The sequence below is a fragment of the Hemiscyllium ocellatum genome, chromosome 2, assembly GCF_020745735.1.
Source record: "Hemiscyllium ocellatum isolate sHemOce1 chromosome 2, sHemOce1.pat.X.cur, whole genome shotgun sequence".
Taxonomy (NCBI): domain Eukaryota; kingdom Metazoa; phylum Chordata; class Chondrichthyes; order Orectolobiformes; family Hemiscylliidae; genus Hemiscyllium; species Hemiscyllium ocellatum.
In genome coordinates, this window is record NC_083402.1 from 143,301,914 (window position 1) to 143,323,018 (window position 21,105).

Sequence of the window (21,105 nt, forward strand, 5' to 3'; positions counted from 1 at the left end):
AGGATTCCTGGAGTGAGTTGTGTGTTGCTTACTCCCGCCCTGGGAAATAACTAAGGGATCACCTGCTGGGAGGTGGGAACTGAAACAGCAAGTACCACCAATCATATGACTCCTTGAAATTTGATCCCCTTAGAGACCCCAATATGCATGACCTGCTACAGCACCTGGAGTCCCTTGGAAGGCACCAATGCAGATAAGAGGTTGAGAAGGTCCTCTTGAATAATTGTTGGGTATCATCCTAACTCTTACTGTTTGCCTAGATCGATGGTGCAAGAAGAGAATTCTAGCCACCATGACACAATTGAACCCTCAAATTGTACAACTGCTTAGCAAGTGGTTGCTGTGTGCTATGTATAGTTGCCAGAATGGCAAGTCTCAAGCAGGAAAGTGCATAACAGAATAGAACACAACAGTATCAGTGAGTGATGGTGAGGGAGGGCAGTTGCACTGAGACCTCCAGCAGATGACGACAGTAAGGGAGGGCATGGAGCAAGGTGGCTGGAGTAGTTCCTGATGAAGGGCTTTTGTCTGAAACGTCGATTCTCCTGCTCCTTGGATGCTGCCTGACCACCTGTGCTTTTCTAGTACCATACTCTCAACATGCATTTATATAGCACCAATCATGACTTCAGGATGTCTATTGTTCTTAACAACAAGTTACATATTTCTTGAATTAATGTACAAACAGAACCACACAACAATATATTCAAAAACAATGTGATAATGACCAAATTGTCTAGTTGAGTAATATTGGTTGGGAAAGATATTGGCTAGAAGATTGAAGAAAACTCCCCTGTTGTTCTCCAAAAAGGGTCAGTATTTGTTGCACGCACCTAAACGTCAGCTATCGCAGGGTCTTAATCCTAAATTAATGGCACCAGTTTATATCAGATCCTAGATTCTGATCTCAACTATAGTCTGATAATCAGCATTATAGTGAATTACAGTCATGCCATTGACCTACACATAATCTCAGTCTAAACTGGAAAAGACACGTAGTGTTGATACTTGGAAATGAATGTTCTCATGGTTGTATACTATCAGAATTTTTGATACATAGACACAGTGTAACGATGCTGCCCCTTTAACAAGGTTATTCTGTCCTTGGTGTTGTTTTTTCAAGCGAGGTTGTAAAGGCATAGGTGCTGATATGTCTCAGAAAGAGCTTCCTATCAACAGTGGTAGGGGAGGGGCAAGTTCTTTGTCTAGTTTTGGTTTTGTTTAGCAGGCAGTCAGTGGGCGGCATGGTGGCACAGTGGTTAGCACTGCTGCCTCACAGCGCCTGAGACCCGGGTTCAATTCCCGACTCAGGCGACTGACTGTGTGGAGTTTGCACATTCTCCCCGTGTCTGCGTGGGTTTCCTCCCACAGTCCAAAGATGTGCGGGTCAGGTAAATTGGCCATACTAAATTGCCTGTAGTGTTAGGTAGGGGTAAATGTAGGGGTAGGGGTATGGGTGGGTTGCGCTTCGGCGGGTCGGTGTGGACTTGTTGGGCCGAAGGGCCTGTTTCCACACTAAGTCTAATCTAATCTAAAAAACTGCTGGGGACCAAGAAAAGCAGCTGCAGTGCGAAGAGGTTCCCTGCTTCAAGAGATGTTTCTTGCCTAAACTTTCTCTCTGAAACCTCTCCTGCCTGTAAGAGCCTGTGTTTGAATTTAACATTTGCCAAGGGGTGTGTTTATGGGATGTTGAGGGAACAGGAAGAGCTTTGTTAAGTTAAGATTTGGAGTTGGTTGGGTTTTCAAATAGTTGCTGTTCTAAATCCTGTTTTCTTTTGTTTGTGTTTCAAGTGTAGTGTGTAAATAAATTCCATTTTGCTTGAAACCAAGTAGTTTGACGAGCTGCATCACTCCTGGAATATCCACTATATATCTGCCTTTAAAAATAAAAGTTAAGGTCCCGACTACTTTCTTCAAAAACTTTGAGGGGGTCTGGTCTGGTCCATCCCAGGAGTATTTGTTGCAGGTGATAACAATAGAGTACACGAATATTATAATCTATTTTTCCATTTATTGCTTTGAACTTGTTCATCTTATGGACACTGTTTTGGGAAGGTCAATCCAGCACACATGCAGGATGCTGAAGAAGGAAGCAATTAGTTCAATCCTTATAGTTCTCACCAACAAGAATTGTAGCTTGCAAGTTGACATTGAGCTGAATAATACCACATCTTCCTGTGGGAAGCTGATGGCCCAGTAGTATTACTGCTGAAGTGTTAATCCAGAAACCCAGGTGATGTCCTGGGAACCTGGGTTTGAACCCTGCCAGAGTAGATGGTGGAATTTGAAATTAATAAGCATCCTGAATAAAGAGTTTAATGATGAGTGTGAATCGATTTGTCACTGCAGGAGAAACCCATCTGGTTCACTAATTTCTCTAACTGCCATCCTTACCTGGTCTGGCCTCCATGTGACTCCAGACCCACAATGTGGTTGACCTTTAACTGCCCTCAGGGAAATTATGGGATGGGCAATAAATGCTGGCCGAGCCAGAGACGCCCTCCCCCCGTGAATGAATAAAAATATATTATAATATACTCCAGAGTAACATTTTGAATATCATACCATGAATTTAAATATTTCACATTCCAGGTTGTTTTATTTCGGTATTTAGTTTTACAAGTTAAACTTTTAGTTTTATTGCAGTTGAACTGACTTTTTTTTCCCTGTTTAGAAATTGGAAACTCAAATGGGAATGGTTACAATCGACGCAAAGCTCAAATGGAAAAATAGGATTGCAGTTATTTCATGCCTTTGGGGTGATTCTGAAAGATCCACAATGTGTTTCGTCTATATAAAGAATTATTTATATAGATGTTAGTGCAAAGCAGCCATTAAGGTGCATTGGAAGCTCCCCCAAATGGCAGTAACTGGCTGAGGAGGCATATTGTCCAGAACAGAACATGTGACTGGGATATCATAGTAATTACAGAAACATGGCTCAGGGATGGGCAGGACTGGCAGCTTAGTGTTCCAGGATACAAATGCTACAGGAAGGACAGAACGGGAGGCAAGAGAGGAGGGGAGTCGCATTTTTGATAAGGGATAACATTACAGCTGTGCTGAGGGAGGATATCCCCAGAAATACATCCAGGAAAATTATTTGGGTGGAACTGAGAAATAAGAAAAGGTTGATCACCTTATTGGGATTGTATTATAGACCCCCTAATAGTCAGAGGGAAATTGAGAAACAAACTTGTAAGGAGATCTCAGCTGTCTGTAAGAATAATAGGGTAGTTATGGTAGGGGATTTTAACTTTCCAAACATCGACTGAGACTGTACCAGTATGTGGATGTACCTACTAGAGAAGGTGCAAAACTTGACCTACTCTTGGGAAATAAGGCAGGGCAGGTGACTGAGGTGTCAGTGGGGGAGCACTTTGGGGCCAGTGACCATAATTCTATTAGATTTAAAATAGTGATAGAAAAGATTAAACCAGATCTAAAAGTTGAAGTTTGAAATTGGAGAAAGGCCAATTTTGACGGTATTAGGCAAGAACTTTCGAAAGCTGATTGGAGGCAGATGTTCGCAGGTAAAGGGATGGCTGGAAAATGGGAAGCCTTCAGAATTGAGATAACAAGAATCCAGAGAAAGTATATTCCTGAAAGGGAAGGCTGGTAGGTATAAGGAATGCTGGATGACTAAAGAAATTGAGGAGAAAGTGAGGACTGCAGATGCTGAAAATCAGAGCTGAAAATGTGTTGCTGGAAAAGCGCAGCAGGTCAGGTAGCATCCAAGGAGGAGGAGAATCGATGTTTCGGGCATGAGCCCTCCTCCAGGAATGAGGGACATGTGCCATGTAGGCTAAGATAGAAGGTAGGGAGGAGGGACTTGGGGGAGGGGCGTTGGAAATGCAATAGATGGAAGGGTGATGAGGTGAGGGTGATGAGGTGAGGGTGATGAGGTGAGGGTGATAGGCCGGAGTGGGTGTGGGGGTGGAGAAGTCAGGAAGAAGACTGCAGGTTAGGAAGGTGGTGCTGAGTTCGAAGGTTGGGACTGAGACAAGGTGGGGGGGGTAGGGGAAATGAGGAAACTGGAGAAATCTGAGTTCATCCCTTGTGGTTGGAGGGTTCCTAGGCGGAAGATGAGGCGCTCTTCCTCCAGCCGTCGTGTTGCTATGGTCTGACGATGGATGAGTCCAAGGACCTGCATGTCCTTGGTGGTGTGGGAGGGGGAGTTGAAGCATTGAGCCACGGGATGGTTGGGTTGGTTGGTCCGGGTGTCCCAGAGGTGTTCTCTGAAACGTTCCGCAAGTAGGCGGCCTGTCTCCCCAATATAGAGGAAGCCACATCAGGTGCAGCGGATGCAGTAAATGATGTGTGTGGAGGTGTAGGTGAATTTGTGGCGGATATGGAAGGATCCCTTGGGGCCTTGGAGAGAGTAAGGGGGGAGGTGTGGGCGCAAGTTTTGCATTTCATCCGTCGTAATTTCCGCCACCTCCAAACGGACCCCACCACCAGAGATATCTTTCCCTCCCCTCCCCTATCAGCATTCCGGAAAGACCACTCCCTCCGTAACTCCCTCGTCAGGGCCACACCCCCCACCAACCCAACCTCCACTCCCGGCACCTTCCCCTGCAACCGCAAGACATGCAAAACTTGCGCCCACACCTCCTCCCTTACTTCCCTCCAAGGCCCCAAGCGATCCTTCCATATCCGCCACAAATTCACCTGCACCTCCACAAACACAACTTACTGTATCTGCTGCACCCAATGTGTCCCCCCCCTCTATATTGGGGAGAGCGGCCGTCTACTTGCGGAACGTTTCAGAGAACACCTCTGGGACACCCGGACCAACCAACCCAACCACCCCGTGGCTCAACACTTCAACTCCCCCTCCCACTCCACCGAGGACATGCAGGTCCTTGGACTCCTCCATCGCCAGACCATAGCAACACGATGGCTGGCGGAAGAACGCCTCATCTTCTGCCTAGGAACCCTCCAACCACAAGGGATGAACTCAGATTTCTCCAGTTTCCTCATTTCCCCTCCCCCCCCCCCAACCTTGTCTCCATCCCAACCCTCGAACCTTCCTAACCTGCAATCTTCTTCCTGACCTCCCTGCCCCCACACCCACTCTGCCTTATCACCCTCGCCTTATCACCCTTGCCTTGACCTCCTTCCACCTATCGCATTTCCAATTCCCCTCCCCCAAGTCCCTCCTTCCTACCTTTTATCTTGGCCTGCTTGGCACACTTTCCTCATTCCTGATGAAGGGTTCATGCCCAAAACATCGATTCTCCTGCTCCTTGGATGCTGCCTGACCTGCTGCGCTTTTCTAGCAACACATTTTCAGCTCAATAAAGAAATTGAGGGTTTGGTTTAAAAAAAAGAATGAAGCGTATGTCAGGTATAGACAGGATAGATCGAGTGAATCCTTACAATAGTATAAAGGAAGTAGGAATATACTTAAGAGGGAAATCAGGATGGCAAAAAGGGGACATGAGATAGCTTTGGCAAATAGAATTAAGGAGAATCCAAAGGGTTTTTACAAATATATTGAGGACAAAAGGGTAACTAGTGAGAGAATAGGGCCCCTCAAAGATCAGCAAGGCGGCCTTTGTGCAGAGCCGCAGAAAATGGGGGAAATACTAAATGAGTATTTCCAATCAGTATTTACTGTAGAAAGGGATAAGGAAGATATAGACTGTAGGGAAATAAATGATGACAGCTTGCAAAATGTCCAGGTTACAGAGGAGGAAGTGCTGGATGTCTTGAAATGGTTAAAGGTGGATAAATCCCCAGGACCTGATCAGGTGTCCCAAGAACTCTGGGAAGCTAGAGAAGTGATTGCTGGGCCTCTTGCTGAGATATTTGTATCATCGATAGTCACAGGTGAGGTGCCGGAAGACTGGAGGTTGGCATACGTGGTGCCACTGTTCAAGAAGGACGGTAAAGACAAGCCAGGGAACTGTAGACCAGTGAGTATTACCTCAGTGTTGGGCAAGTTGTTGGAGGGAATCCTGAGGGACAGGATGTACATGTATTTGGAAAGGCAAGGAGTGATTAGGGATAGTCAGCATGGCTTTGTGCGTGGGAAATCATGTCTCACAAACTTGATTGAGTTTTTTGAAGAAGTAACAAAGAAGATTGATGCAGGCAGGGCAGTAAATGTGATCTATATGGACTTCAGTGAGACGTTCGACAAGGTTTCCCATGGGAGACTGATTAGCAAGGTTAGATCTCCTGGAATACAGGGAGAGCTAGCCATTTGGATACTGAATTGGCTTAAAGGTAGGAGACAGAGGGTAGTGGTGGAGGGTTGTTTTTCAGACTGGAGGCCTGTGACCAGTGGAGTGCCACAAGGATCGGTGCTGGGTCCACTACTTTTTGTCATTTACATAAGAGACAAGCATAAGAGATAGAGTTAGTAAGTTTGCAGATGACACCAAAATTGGAGGTGTAGTAGACAGTAAAGAGCATTACCTCAGATTACAACAGGATCTGGACCAGATAGGCCAATGGGCTGAGAAGTGGCAGATGGAGTTTAATTCAAATAAATGCGAAGTGCTGCATTTTGGGAAAGCAAATTTTAGCAGGACTTATACACTTAATGGTAAGGTCCTAGGGAGTGTTGCTGAACAAAGAGACCTTGGAGTGCAGGTTCATAGCTCCTTGAAAGTGGAGTTGCAGGTAGATAGGATAGTGAAGAAGGAGTTTGATATGTTTTTCTTTATTGGTCAGAGTATTGAGTACAGGAGCTGGGAGGTCATGTTGCTGCTGTACTGGATATTGGTTAGGCCACTATTGGAATATTGCAAGCAATTCTGGTCTCCTTCCTATCTGACGGATATTGTGAAACTTGAAAAAGTTCAGAAAAATTTTACAAGGATGTTGCCAGGGTTGGAGGATTTGAGCTACAGGGAGAGGCTGAACAGGCTGGGGCTGTTTTCCCTGGAGCGTCGGAGGCTGAGGGGTTTATAGAGGTTTACAAAATTATGAAGGGCATGGATAGGATAAATAGACAAAGTCTTTTCCCTGGTGTCGTGGAGTCCAGAACTAGAGGTCATAGGTTTAGGGTGAGAGGGGAAAGATATAAATGAACCTAAGGGGCAACTTTTTCACGCAGATGGTGGTATGTGTATGGAATGAACTGCCAGAGGATGTGGTGGAGGCTGGTACAATTGCAACATTTAAGAGACATTTGGATGGGTATATGAATAGGAAGGGTTTGGAGGGATATGGGCCGAGTGCTGGCAGGTGGGATATCTGGTTGGCATGGACGGGTTGGACCGAAGGGTCTGTTTCCATGCTGTACATCTCTATGACAGCACATCTCTTTGCTTCCCTTCCATGTTTGTAATGGGACGTTAGTGATCAGGAAATGCAGGAAGGTGTTTACTTAATCACTCTTTCAAATAACTACCCTAATGACAATGGAGCAATTGACCACAATTTGTAGGATGCCACTGGAGTGTAGATAATCCATAATGAAGATATTCTGATTTCCTTTGATATAATTTATTATGGCCAAGATGAGACACAAATGGAAGTGGACAAATTCACAAGATGTTTTCCTGGGAAGATTTTATTACATCGTTTCAATGATCAGTCACACAAGTGCTCTGTAATTCCATATGAGTTACATAATTTTGGTTCATTAAATCACAGAACAACAAAAAGGCATCAGACGTTCTACGATGGGTGTTCAGCCAGTCCAGTTGGAGTCTGTCACATTTCAATGGCTGATCCATTCTGCAGGAAATCCAGAGAGGTAAGTGTTACATTATGCTGTAGGACTAATTGGATATCTTGCTGACTTGAGCCACAGGTAATGCAACCAAATTTAGATACCCCTCCTGATATCACCATCTCTCACCTCCAATCCCTTCTCATTCCTTATCCTGTCTCTTACTAGGTCCCTCCCTCCCATCCTCCGTTCCTTCCCACTGCTTGATCCCTCATTTCCTCAATTCCTACTCCTCCCTCCCCTTCCCATCTTCCCCTCCCCATTCCCCCCCCCCCCCCCACCCTCATCCCTTCCTCCTTACAATTTCTCCACTTTTGCTTTGTGGCTTCAACTCACTGACTATTTCCCCATTCCCTTTGCAGCTTCCAGCCTGCTCTCTCCCACTTCTCCATTCATCCTCACAGCGTGTACTCCCAACATACCTTGATGCCATAGACTTGCTTCCAGAATGGGCAGTGTAAAATTTAATGGAGAAATGTTAGGGGCAGTGAGGGGCTATGGGGGTGGGAGGGAGTGAGTGTTAGTTATCTTCAAGTTTGTTTTACACGATCCAATGAGATCGCCGGCAATTTGTGATCTTCAGCAATGCCCCTTCTACTCTTGTTTGGACATCTCCCTTTGTATCTGTGGTTAACTGAATTCAATCAGTGATTAAATCTACTGCAGAACATTAGGCCATTCCATCTGCTGCAGAACTGTAAAGACGGTCTTAATGATGAGATGTATGTTCTTGAAATGTTATGCAGCCTCTCTGATCAGAAATGGAGAACTTGTACTTTATATCTTATTTCTCAGTCCTACTGTTAGAGGTTTTTAACATCGACACATAAAGGAAAATCTTTTTTCCTCGTATCTTTCCTCTCTTCATCCAAACTTCCATTTTTGACACAACTTCTTATTTCTTTGTTTTTTCTCGGTTTTATTTTTTCTGGGACTTTACATCTCCTTGGCTAAGAATATTGACTTTTGGTCTTGCAGTTCAGTAAGCTTACTGATGCCCGTCCCCCTTGTCAACCGATCACCTAGCGCATACTTCCAGTAATTTGTGACAGTAAAAATACTTAAAACTGAAGGTTCAAATAGGAGATGTTACAAGGCTGCTCATCAGCACTTTTTGCTATTGTTTTCATTCACTGACCAAGGGGTTAGCCATAAATCCATGCGTAGGCACAGATAGAGGACCTTCAACATCATATGTTTTAGATTAGATTACTTACAGTGTGGAAACAGGCCCTTCAGCCCAACAAGTCCACACCGACCCACCGAAGAGCAATCCACCCAGACCCATTCCCCTACATTTACCTAACACTACTGGCAATTTAGCATGGCCAATTCACCTAACCTGCACATCTTTGGACTCTGGGAGGAAACCAGAGCACCCGGAGGAAACCCACGCAGACACAGGGAGAATGTGCAAACTCCACACAGACGGGTTGCATGAGGCAGGAATTGAACCCGGGTCTCTGGCGCTGTGAGGCAGCAGTGCTAGCCGCTGTACCGCCCAAGTAAAAGTTAAAGTAAATAATTTGCATTTCTGCAGTGCACATGGTGAACTGTAAGAGTGTGGTGTTGCGTGAGGGATGAAAGTTGGCCAGAATAAGCGGAGAACTCCTTACACTTTATCAAAAAAAAATGCGAGGAGATTTTTATGCCACTCGATCTCCCTTAAGTGCCCATTAACACCCATTGGACCCTGTGGAGATCTTGCTTTAAGCAATAGGCCTGTCACCTGGGTGTGTTACAGTGGAACTGAGCTGGCATTTATCTGCTGCAGTATGGTCTGGATAGAAAGTCAGTGTTCAAAATATTGTGGGGAAAGTAGAACAGCTACATTTGCCACCACAGCGATCGAGATCTAGTTCTTACTGTAGGGTGTTTCTCTAACAAAATAGCAGATCCCGGGTCTACTGCAGTTCAGCTCCACTCTCCTGCATGCATCACGTGGTTGACACCTGCTTTAAAAAAAGAACTGTTTGCTCATAAGCATGTTTTTGTACTTATCGCCGGTGGTTTTATTTGGGCCTTTACATTGAGCTTACTTTAGCTTTTCGGTATTGTCCTTTATCAGTATTGTTGATGAATGATAATCCCTAACCATTGAATTGATTTCATCAATTTGAATTTAAGGTGCTGTTGGATGTTGTAAAGAAACTGGGGATTCGACACCATGAGAAGGGGACCATGGTTACAATTGAAGGTCCCCGTTTCTCCTCCCGAGCAGAAAGTCTGATGTTTCGTCAGTGGGGCGGTGATGTCATCAACATGACTACTGTCCCTGAGGTGGTACTGGCTAAAGAAGCAGGCATCTGCTATTCCAGCATTGCCATGGCAACTGACTATGACTGCTGGAAGGAGCATGAAGAAGCGGTTAGTACCATATACAGCTTTTAAAGTAATGAATGAGCAGCTCAGTGCTATAGTGCTACAGTGTGACCTTGTTGCTAACAGTGTGGAGGATAAGTGTAACAAATGATTTATGTCAAGAATAACCGATGCTTTTCCAACAACTGTTTAAAGCACTTCTCTGTTTTAGATTAAGACAGCAAATGCTGGAAAATACCACAGTGGAAATAGTAGCATCGGTGAGGAAAGAACTTTAATGAATTTTGTTTCACAGATAGTGTCAGACCTGCTTTGGATTTTAATCATTTTCTTTGCTTATTTTAAATTTCCAGCATCCATATTAATGTGCCTCAGGATTTCAGTTTTATTTCCCTGATTTTTATACTAAACTGACTTCACCTGAACCTAAGACCATAAAACATAGGAGTGGAAGCAAAGCCATTCAGCCCAGGAAGTCCATTCCGTCATTTAATCATGGCTGATGGGCGTTTCAATTCCACTTACCCACTTCCTTAAAGATTACATTCCAGAATTTAACCCTGATACTTGGCTTTCAGATTCTGTTCAATCTTGTCGTAAATTTTCTTAGAATTTGTTTTATTGTCACATATACTCAAATGAGTACAGTGAAAAGTTTCTTAGTCTCCAGTTACAGTGCCATCTCAGGTACAAAGGTACTCAGGTACAGCTGCTCAATTAGAAAGTAGAGAAATAAAGAGTCCAGTATTGCAGAAATAAAACTTCAAAGCAGCGGTCTTCTAACACACTCCACGCTAGCCCCCAGTCTCCAGTCCAGCCGTGCATTGGTTCCATACCTCTCCAAGCTTCACCTCAAGGTTCATGAGGCTGGGAGATCACTCTGGTATCGCCTCGCGACTATGCTGAGGCCATTGCCAGGCCGAGAGACTGCCACATACTGCTGGAGACTACCATGCCAGTCCCAGAGGACGCTGCGGGAGACCACCACACCCGGCCGAGACAACCCCTATTCGTGTCTGTCCTGAGGCCGGGAGATCGGTCTGGAATCACCTTGAGACCAGGAGACCATATTGAGGCCATTGCACGTTCGAGAGACTACCACGTACTGTCGGAGAGGACGCTGCGGGAGGCCGCCACGCCAGGCTGAGCTCTGTCCTGAGGCCGGGAGATCGGTCTGGAGTCACCTCGAGACCAGGAGACCACGGTGGGGCCATTGCCACTTCGGGCTGGGTGGATCCCTCGTCATGTCTGTGCTGAGGCCGGGGGTTGAGGGAGGCAGGAGTCATCAGACTTGTAAAATATCTGCTGAACATAAATATCCACATGCTGGCATATGTTGCTAAAAGGTACACAAATCGGTCTGTTTTTCTGAAGGAAAACTAATATACAGCCAAAAAGTGTGTGGCTATGTTATAAGGTTATGCTGTTCTACATTAGGATGCTGACATTCTACATTAGAATGTAACACACTGACTGAGGCATAACGTTAGTGTCACATCGATACAACCTCTATTTTGAAACATGTAGGAACTCTGAAATGCAGAATTAAATGCTTTATGCAATGCATTTTTGAAACTTTGGCTCTCTCTTAGTGAAGATGCTAAACTTTACAGGGGTATTGATTACACAGCATCTCTTTATTGTAGTTCTTTAACTGTTTGCATATCACAACAGGTCCTGTCTCAGTTCTTACAGTAAGTCTGCACACGCATTTTCCACAGCATGTGACTAAATCATGCTTCGCTACTTGAAATCTGCCAATTCAACTCACCCCAGGAGATGAAACTGGAATCTTTCAATCTAGATAGCTTAGGGGCAAGCCACAGAGGGAGCTGCATTTTCATTATTCTACTGGAAGAGTATTAGACCTGACAATAATGGATCGTTGTGTTCTAACTTCATGCAGTATAATTAGACTGGAAAGTGAAAAATATGGAATTACTTTCTGTCTAGCATGCAAAATTCAATAACTACCATGAGTAATCAAATGTAGTCAACAAAACCATCATCTCACGAGAAAACGGCTATCAAAATTATAGTAACAAAATCTTACTGCAAAGTATTTTGTAGGTAAATAGAAATTACTCAGTTGATTTAAGTTAGTTTGAAACATCAACAGTTCCAGCTATCTGTGTGGTTAAGGTAGTCCTGACAGATAAGAAAAATTTAAATGTAGGATGAACTTCTTAAAACACTTTTGCAAACCTCTTTAATCAGAGATGTTAACACTTACCAATAACTGCCAGTTATCTACATTAGCTCGTATGGTAATAAGGATATTTGGGAAAAAGGTGAGGACTGTTGTTGCTACAGATCAGAGTCGAAAAATGCGATGCTGGAAAAGCACAGCCAATCAGGCAGCATTCAAGGAGCAGGAGAATCAACATTTCGAGCATAAGTTGTTCAAAAGGATATTTGTACAACCTAGAATTGTTAGCAGATAACCAAGTAATTGAGCAAATAAATTTCCATTTATCTAGTGTGGCTATCAGAGTTATTTCCACTAACCTGAAAATGCTGTGATGTGGAGGTGCCAGTATTGGACTTGGGTGGGCAGCTGAGAAAGGAGCAGCATTCCGATAGCTTGTCATTTCAAATAAACCTGTTGGACTATAACCTGGTGTCATGTGACTTCTGAAGCTGAAAATGCTAGTCAACACACCTGCGCTATTCAGGCTTTGCCAGAAGATAGAGTTAGACAAATAGCTACTGTCAGTAAATATGATTTGGAAATGCCGGTCTTGGACTGGGGTGTACAAAGTTAAAAATCACACAACACCAGGTTATAGTCCAACAGGTTTAATTGGAAGCACTAGCTTTCGGAATGCCACTCCTTCATCATGTGGTTGTGGAAAACACAATTGTAACACACAGAATTTATAACAAATATACATTTGCTATAAATTGTGTCTTACAATTGTGTCCTCCACTACCACCTGATGAAGGAATGGTGCTCGGAAAGCTAGTGCTTCCAATTAAACCTGGTGTTGAGTGATTTTTAAGTCAGTAAATTTATTTACACTGATTATAAGTATCAACAGGCATTTTTACACCAATCAGGAATGGCCAGAAAAAATTGTTTAATAATGTTGATAATATAAACTGCTTATAGTTCAGAAAATATTTAGATTATCTGGTTTGACGATGCTGTAGCTTTAAGAGGTTACTTTACATTTGCCTCTAAGATAAAAAGAAGTTAGGGTCTAGGTTGAATATTTTGAGGGGTGTCTGATCTGGTACATAACACTAGCAATATTACTCTTCTCAGGAACACCATGAAGAATGTTTCCAGTAATAGCTTGGGTAATTATACTAACTGGCTGTTGCCAGCAAATATATTTAGATAACTGGTTGCAGATTCGTGATATTTTCCAGCAAGATGATAATATGGAGTTGCTGGTTACAATTACAAGGATTCCTCACATGAATTACTTACTAAAAGTCAAGTTTCCAGTGCTTTTGATTTTTACTAATATGAAATATTAATTGTCATCATGGTTCTAAGATCCTCATAGTGTCTGACATATTGCAGTATAATCTTTGATCTGATGGTTATTGTATATAATGTTCTGCATTCCTGAGAATTATGTTTTACAATCCTGTTGTAATACTGCCACGTTTTTTGCCAAATGGGAATATGTAACTTTCAGGCAAAAAAAAGTTATTGATGAAGAAATTCTGGGTATCCTTCAGTTCTGTAATGCTGCTGGAGTTTTATTGTTGAATTCGATATAAACTGACCAGATGCTGAGCAAGTTTTTAAAAAAATCCTTATTCATAGCTACCACATTTTTAAAAATGATTTATTTACTATGTAATAACCTTCATGGTCAGTTCCTACAATTATGGTGTCATATTGTATTCTGGCAGTAAATTAGATACATGCAATAAACTTCAAAGACCAGGAGGGGGAGTGTTGCATGTAAAGGAAGGGGGACCAATGCAGACCAATGGTGCATGCTCATGAAAGAACACGTGACCCACACTCTCTTGGAAGCAAATACAGTTTAGTGTCCTGTGTGAGACTATTCCAATTTAATATGGTGATACATTAAAAGAGTAATTCAGCAGGGCTGGGGAAACTAAAAATAGAAAGCTCACCAGTGACTAAGACTAGATGAAACAAAACGCCTATTAGTGAGTTAGACTAGATAAATGGTGTCCATTTTTCCCACATAAGGCCACTTAAGGAATTTCCGGAAGCCGAGTGATTAATTGGAGGCAGTTCAGAGAAGGTTCAGTGGATGATCCCTGGTATGGAGGGACTGTTTGCTGAGCAAAGGCTAAACAAGTCAGGATTCTACTCACTGGAGCTCAGAAGAAAAAGAGGTGATCTCGTATAAATATATTGGTGATCAAGTCAAGGAATCCCACTGCACAGAAACAGACCCTTTGGTCCAACTTGTCTATGCCAACCAGGTGTCCCAAACTGAACTAGTCCCATTTGCCTGCATTTGATCTATAATCCTCTAAAAGAATATAGATGTAGATTCTTAAAATGCTTAGCTGAAAATGTGTTGCTGGTTAAAGCACAGCAGGTTAGGCAGCGTCCAAGGAACAGGAAATTCGACGTTTCGGGCCAGAGCCCTTCATCAGGAACGTCGAATTTCCTGTTCCTTGGATGCTGCCTAACCTGCTGTGCTTTAACCAGCAACACATTTTCAGCTCTGATCTCCAGCATCTGCAGACCTCACTTTTTACTCTTAAAATGCTTAACAAGGTAAATGCTGAGAAGATGTTTCTCCTCATGGGACAGTCTGGGGCCAAAGGGCACAGTCTTAAAATAAAGGGGCGCCAATTTAAGCCTGAGATCAGGCACGGAGGCCCAGTGGTTAGCACTGCTGCCTCACAGCGCCAAGGACCCCGGTTCAATTCCAGCCTCAGGCAATTGTCTGTGTGGAGTTTGCACATCTCCTCCACGCACCCCACCCCCTCCACCTCCCTGCCATGTCTGCGTGGGTTTCCTACGGGTGCTCTGGTTCTCTCCCACAGTCCAAAGACGTGCAGGTCAGGTGAATTGGCCTTGCTAAATTTTCCATAGTGTTAGGTGCGTTAGTCAGAGGGAAATGGGTCTGGGTGGGTTACTCCTCAGGGGGTCCTTCAGAGGGTCGGTGTGGACTTTTTGAGCCGAAGATCCTGTTTCCACACTGTAGGGAATCTAAACAATCAGGAGGAATTTCTTTTCTCAGAGTGCTGTGATTCTTTGGGAGTTGTTGCCACAGAGAGCTGTGGGGGCAGAGTCCTTGTGTATGTTTAAGACTGAGATAGTGAGGTTCTTGATCATTAGGGGAATAAAGAGTTACAGAGAAAGGGCAGGAAAGTGGACAGGAGGAATGTCGGATCAAGAATAATCCTATTGAATGGTGGAGCATGCTTGAGGGGGCCAAATATCCTACTCCAGTTCCTATTTCTTATGGAATAATCAACATGTTAGTCTCCAAATAGGGAGACAGATACCTGTCCCAGTTTTTCTGTGTGAATTGTTTTTATACAGCCAGTTATATTCTGTGTCAAATCAAAAGATGTATACAAAGGTACACCTTAACTAAAACAATCTTAGTTTCACTGTGATTTCACCTGTAGGATTTTTGGCCACATATCAATTGATAAAGAAAATATTGTGTTGTAATTTTCTTTTATTAATTCTTTGCATGTGGGTAACACTGGCAAGGCTATGTTTATTTGTTGCTCATCCCTGATTGAAGGTGGGTTTTGTAATGTGTCGAGAGTGTGTTTCTGGGAAAGAACAGCAGGTTAGGCAGCATCCAAGGAGCAGGAGAATCGACATTTCGGGAATAAGCCCTTCATCAGGAAGGGTGAAGGGCTTATGCCCGAAATGTCGATTCTCCTGCTCCTTGGATGCTGCCTGACCCGCTGTGATTTCCAAGCAACACACTCTTGACTTTGATCTGCAGCCCTCCCTTTCTCCTCCCTGTAATCTGTGAAAACATTGTGAATGGTTTGATGGAAATTACAGCATTCTGATCCACTGGCAATGTTGGAACAGCAATAAATATTCAAATTGGCTGGCGTGGGATTTGGAAGAGAACTTAGAGAAGATGATGAGTCTGTGACACTTGTCCCCCTTTTCTTTGTCAGGGGATAAAGGTCCCTTTCATTTAAAATTGGTGAGTTAGTGCAGGGCTTCACGTGGTTTGTGCATTGGGAGATCTAGAATTCAATACTAACTATATGAACTGGTCTGTCCACGATAATGCCATATCTCCTGGATATAAATTCACCAAGGGCATAGGGCAGCAGATGGTAAATCAATTCCATACCATTTTCTCTGGTGACATGGTGGCTCAGTGTTAAGCACTGGGACCCATGTTCGATTCCAGCTTGGGGTGAGTGTCCGTGTGGAGCCTGCATCTGTGTGGGTCTTGCCAGTTGCTTCAGTTTCCTCCCACAGTCCAAAGATGTGCAAGTTAGGTGGATTTTCCAAGCTAAATTACCCATAGTATTCAGGGATGTGCACATTAGGTGGATTGTCCATCGGAAATGTAGGGTTGTCTGGGTGGGGTGCTGTTTAGAGGGGCAGTGCAGACTCAATGGGCCAGATGGCATCTTTCTGAACTGTAAGGTTACTTTAACTTTCAATGGGTCGCTTTCTTCTGCATCAGAACCCGTAAGCCAATTTAAAAAACCAAAGCAAAATGTGACACTGAGAAGATTAGTTGCCTCGGTACAGTGTATAATCCATTGGTTAGCATATTGTTTTTAGACTTATTTATTTGTATTAACACTCCTGTATTCTTTTTAATCGGTTTAATTTATAAGTCAGCAGATGGAAGCTAGAATCTGATAGAAACAGTGCTCTAAAAATAATCTACACATTCATTAGTGTGACATCATGCATTCTGGTATGAAATTGATTGAAGTCCAGTTTTTTTTTGTTGTTCGCTCTTCACAGGAAAATCCCCACCCACTCCTTTCATGTACAGCTGTTTCCAATACAGTCAGCACCTGACTCAAAGGGTCTGTAACCTTAAAAGGAATAAAGCTATCCCGAGTGCGTTGATGAGGGTAAATATTTAAAGTTAACTCTTCAAGGCTACCATTCTTTTCACGGTTGAGGAATCACGAAGCAGTATCTGGCGATTTGGATGTCTGCCAGGAAGACCACAGTTAATGTCAAAGAGGAACAGGGTGGCTCAGGGCTATGTGCAAAGCTGGAAGTCCATCCTTTCCAGTATGACAGTGGTCACCAACACCAGTGCCACACTTTTGGAGCCAACTTGTGCAACATCTTGTGGCCAGTTTTTTTCAGCTTTCATTGCAGTACAAGCAACTTTTACCCAGAGGACCGAAGTCATGCAAAGTCAGCTTGATGCCTTGCACGTTTGGACTGCTGCCATTGTGTCTAAGGATACTCAAAGACGTTCCTATGGTTTTGCAGTATTCAAATTGTCTGATCTTCAGCGGAATGTTAGAATTGCTGAGGCGTGCCCTGGGGAGTAGCAATGACTTCATATGAATGTAGGAATTCAGTACAGGGTTAGGCCAGTTGGACTCTCAAGACTCTTCTATCATTCAATAAGATCATGGCTGATTACTCTGCATTCCTAGCTACCCTTAATAATTTCAATAAATTAATATAAATTCATCCTCTGCCTTCAAAATATTCAAGGATTCTTCACTTCAGTAGGTGGTAGAAGCAGAATTCAACAAAGAATTCTCTCTATCTCTGTCTTAAATGGATGACTACTTATTTTTCAACAGTTAACTTGTTCTAGATTCTCCCACAGGTGGAGATGTATTTTCCACATCATAGTCATACAGACATACTGCACAGAAACAGACCCTTCAGTCCAACTCGCCCATGCTGAGCAGATATCCGAAATTCATCTAATCCCATTTGCCAGCATTTGGCACATATTCCTCTAAACCCTTCCTGTTCACAAACCATCCAGATATCTATTAAATTTTGTAATTGTATCACTTCATCTGGCAGCTCATTCAATACATGAGTGAAAAAGTTGCCTCTTAGGTCCCTTAAATGTTTCTCTTCTCATCTTTAACCTGTGCCTTCTAGTTTTGGACTCCCTTACCCCAGGGAAAATACCTTGTTTAGTTACCCTATCCGTACCCCTCATGATTTTATAAACCTTCAGCCTGCATCACTCCAGCGAAAACATTCCCAACCTATTCAGCCTATCCCTGCAGCTCAAACCCCCCAACCCTGCCAATATCCTTGTAAATCTTTTCTGAACCCTTTCAAGTTTCAGAACATCCTTCCAATAACAGGAAGACCAGAACTGCACAGTGTTCCAATAGTGGCTGACGTCTATGCTGTCAATATCCCTCAGGCTCTTAACATGTTTAATTTACGACCTCTGTTCCTCTTCTAAACTCCAGCTCTGATGAAGAAGTGTCTCATCTTGAAACGTTAGCTTGCTCTCTCTCCATGGATGCTGCCTGACCCGCTGTGATTTCCAGCATTTGTTGTTTTCGGTACCGATTCCAGAATCTGCAGTAATTTAAGACCATAAGACCATAAGACATAGGAGTGGAAGTAAGGCCATTCGGCCCATCGAGTCCACTCCGCTATTCAATCATGGCTGATGGGCATTTCAACTCCACTTACCAGCATTCTTCCCATAGCCCTTAATTCCTTGTGATGTCAAGAATTTGTCAATCTCTGCCTTGAAGACATTTAGCGTCCCGGCCTCCACTGCACTCTGCGGTAATGAATTCCACAGGCCCACCACTCTTGGCTGAAGAAATGTCTCCGCATTTCTGTTCTGAATTGACCCCCTCTAATTCTAAGGCTGTGTCCACGGGTCCTAGTCTCCTCGCCTAACGGAAACAATTTCCTAGCGTCCACCTTTTCCAAGCCATGTATTATCTTGTACGTTTCTATTAAATCTCCCCTTAATCTTCTAAACTCCAATTAATACAATCCCAGGATCCTCAGCCATTCCTCGTATGTTAGACCTACCATTCCAGGGATCATCCATGTGAATCTCCGCTGGACACGCTCCAGTGCCAGTATGTCCTTCCTGAGGTGTGGGGACCAAAACTGGACACAGTACTCCAAATGGGGCCTAACCACAGCTTTATAAATTCTCAGTAGCACAACGGTGCTTTTATATTCCCACCCTCTTGAGATAAATGACAAAATCGCATTCACTTTCTTAATCACGGACTCAACCTGCATGTTTACCTTTAGAGAATCCTTGACTAGCACTCCCAGATCCCTTTGTACTTTGGCTTTATGAATTTTCTCACCGTTTAGAAAGTAGTCTATGCTTTTATTCTTTTTTCCAAAGCGCAAGACCTTGCATTTGCTCACATTGAATTCCATCAGCCATTTCCTGGACCACTCTCCCAAACTGTCTAGATCCTTCTGCAGCCTCTACACTTCCTCAGTACTACCTGCCTGTCCACCTAACTTCGTATCATCGGCAAACTTCGCTAGAATGCCCCCAGTCCCTTCATCCAGATCATTAATATACAATGTGAACAGCTGCGGCCCCAACACTGAACTCTGCGGGACACTGCTTGTCACCGGCTGCCATTCTGAAAAAGAACATTTTATCCCAACTCTCTGCCTTCTGTCAGACAGCCAATCCTCAATCCATACCAGTAGCTCACCTCGAACACCATGGACCCTCACCTTGCTCAGCTGCCTCCCGTGTGGCACCTTATCAAAGTCCTTTTGGAAGTCTAGATAGACCACATCCACTGGGTTTCCCTGGTCTAACCTACTTGTCACCTCTTCAAAGAATTCCAACAGGTTTGTCAGACACGACCTCCCCTTACTAAATCCATGTTGACTTGTTCTAATCAGACTCTGCTCTTCCAAGAATTTAGAAACCTCATCCTTAATGATGGATTCTAGAATTTTACCAACAACTGAGGTTAGGCTAATTGGCCTATAATTTTCCATGTTTTGTCTTGATCCTTTCTTGAACAAGGAGGTTACAACAGCGATCTTCCAGTCATCCGGGACTTTCCCTGACTCCAGTGACTTTTGAAAGATCTCAACCAATGCCTCCGCTATTTCCTCAGCCACCCCTCTCAGAATTCTAGGATGTATCCCATCGGGGCCAGGAGATTTATCAATTTTAAGACCTTTTAGCTTTTCTAGCACTTTCTCTTTTGTAATGGCAACCATACTCAACTCAGCCCCCTGACTCCCTTTAATTGTTGGGATATTACTCATGAATTTCACTGTGAAGACTGACGCAAAGAACTTGTTAAGTTCTCCTGCTATTTCCTTATCTCCCATCACTAGGCTTCCAGTATCAGTTTGAAGTGGCCCAACGTCTACTTTTGTCTGTCGTTTGTTTCTTATGTATTGAAAGAAACTTTTACTATCATTTCTAATATTACTGGCTAGCCTACCTTCATATTTGATCCTCTCCTTCCTTATTTCTCTCTGTTATCCTCTGTTTGTTTTTGTAGCCTTCCCAATCTTCTGATTTCCCACTGCTCTTGGCCACTTTATAGGATCTCTCTTTTTCTTGAATACATTTCCTGACTCCTTTGTCAGCCATGGCTGTCTAATCCCTCCCCAGATAATCTTTCTTTTCTTGGGGATGAACCTCTGTGCAGTGTCCTCAATTATACCCACAAACTCCTGCCATTTTTGCTCTACTGTCTTCCCCGCTAGGCTCTGCTTCCAGTCTATTTTTGTCAGTTCCTCTTTCATGCCCTCATAATTACCTTTATTCAACTGTAACACCGTTACATCCGATTTTGCCTTCTTTCTTTCAAACTGCAGACTGAACTCTACCATGTTATGATCGCTGCTTCCTAAGGGTTCCCTTACTTTAAAATTTTTTATAAAGTCTGGTTCATTAGGGCGGCACGGTGGCACAGTGGTTAGCACTGCTGCCTCACAGCGCCAGAGACCCGGGTTCAATTCCCGCCTCAGGCGACTGACTGTGTGAAGTTTGCACGTTCTCCCTGTGCCTGCGTGGGTTTCCTCCGGGTGCTCCGGTTTCCTCCCACAATCCAGGTGAATTGGCCATGCTAAAATTGCCCATAGTGTTAGGTACGGGATAAATGTAGGGGTATGGGTGGGTTGCGCTTCGGTGGGTCGGTGTGGACTTGTTGGGCCGAAGGGCCTGTTTCCATACTGTAAG

General features: G+C 43.7%; 1 protein-coding gene across 1 annotated transcript in view; it reads left to right on the forward strand.

Annotated features, from left to right (window-relative positions):
- The window catches only part of mtap (methylthioadenosine phosphorylase), a 211,850-nt gene that overhangs the window by 138,645 nt on the left and 52,100 nt on the right, over positions 1–21,105 (forward strand). The window contains exons 5-6 of the mRNA XM_060846640.1: positions 7,612–7,714; positions 9,818–10,057. Of these exons, the coding sequence (XP_060702623.1) occupies positions 7,612–7,714; positions 9,818–10,057 (343 nt within the window). The remainder of the gene's footprint in view (positions 1–7,611; positions 7,715–9,817; positions 10,058–21,105) is intronic.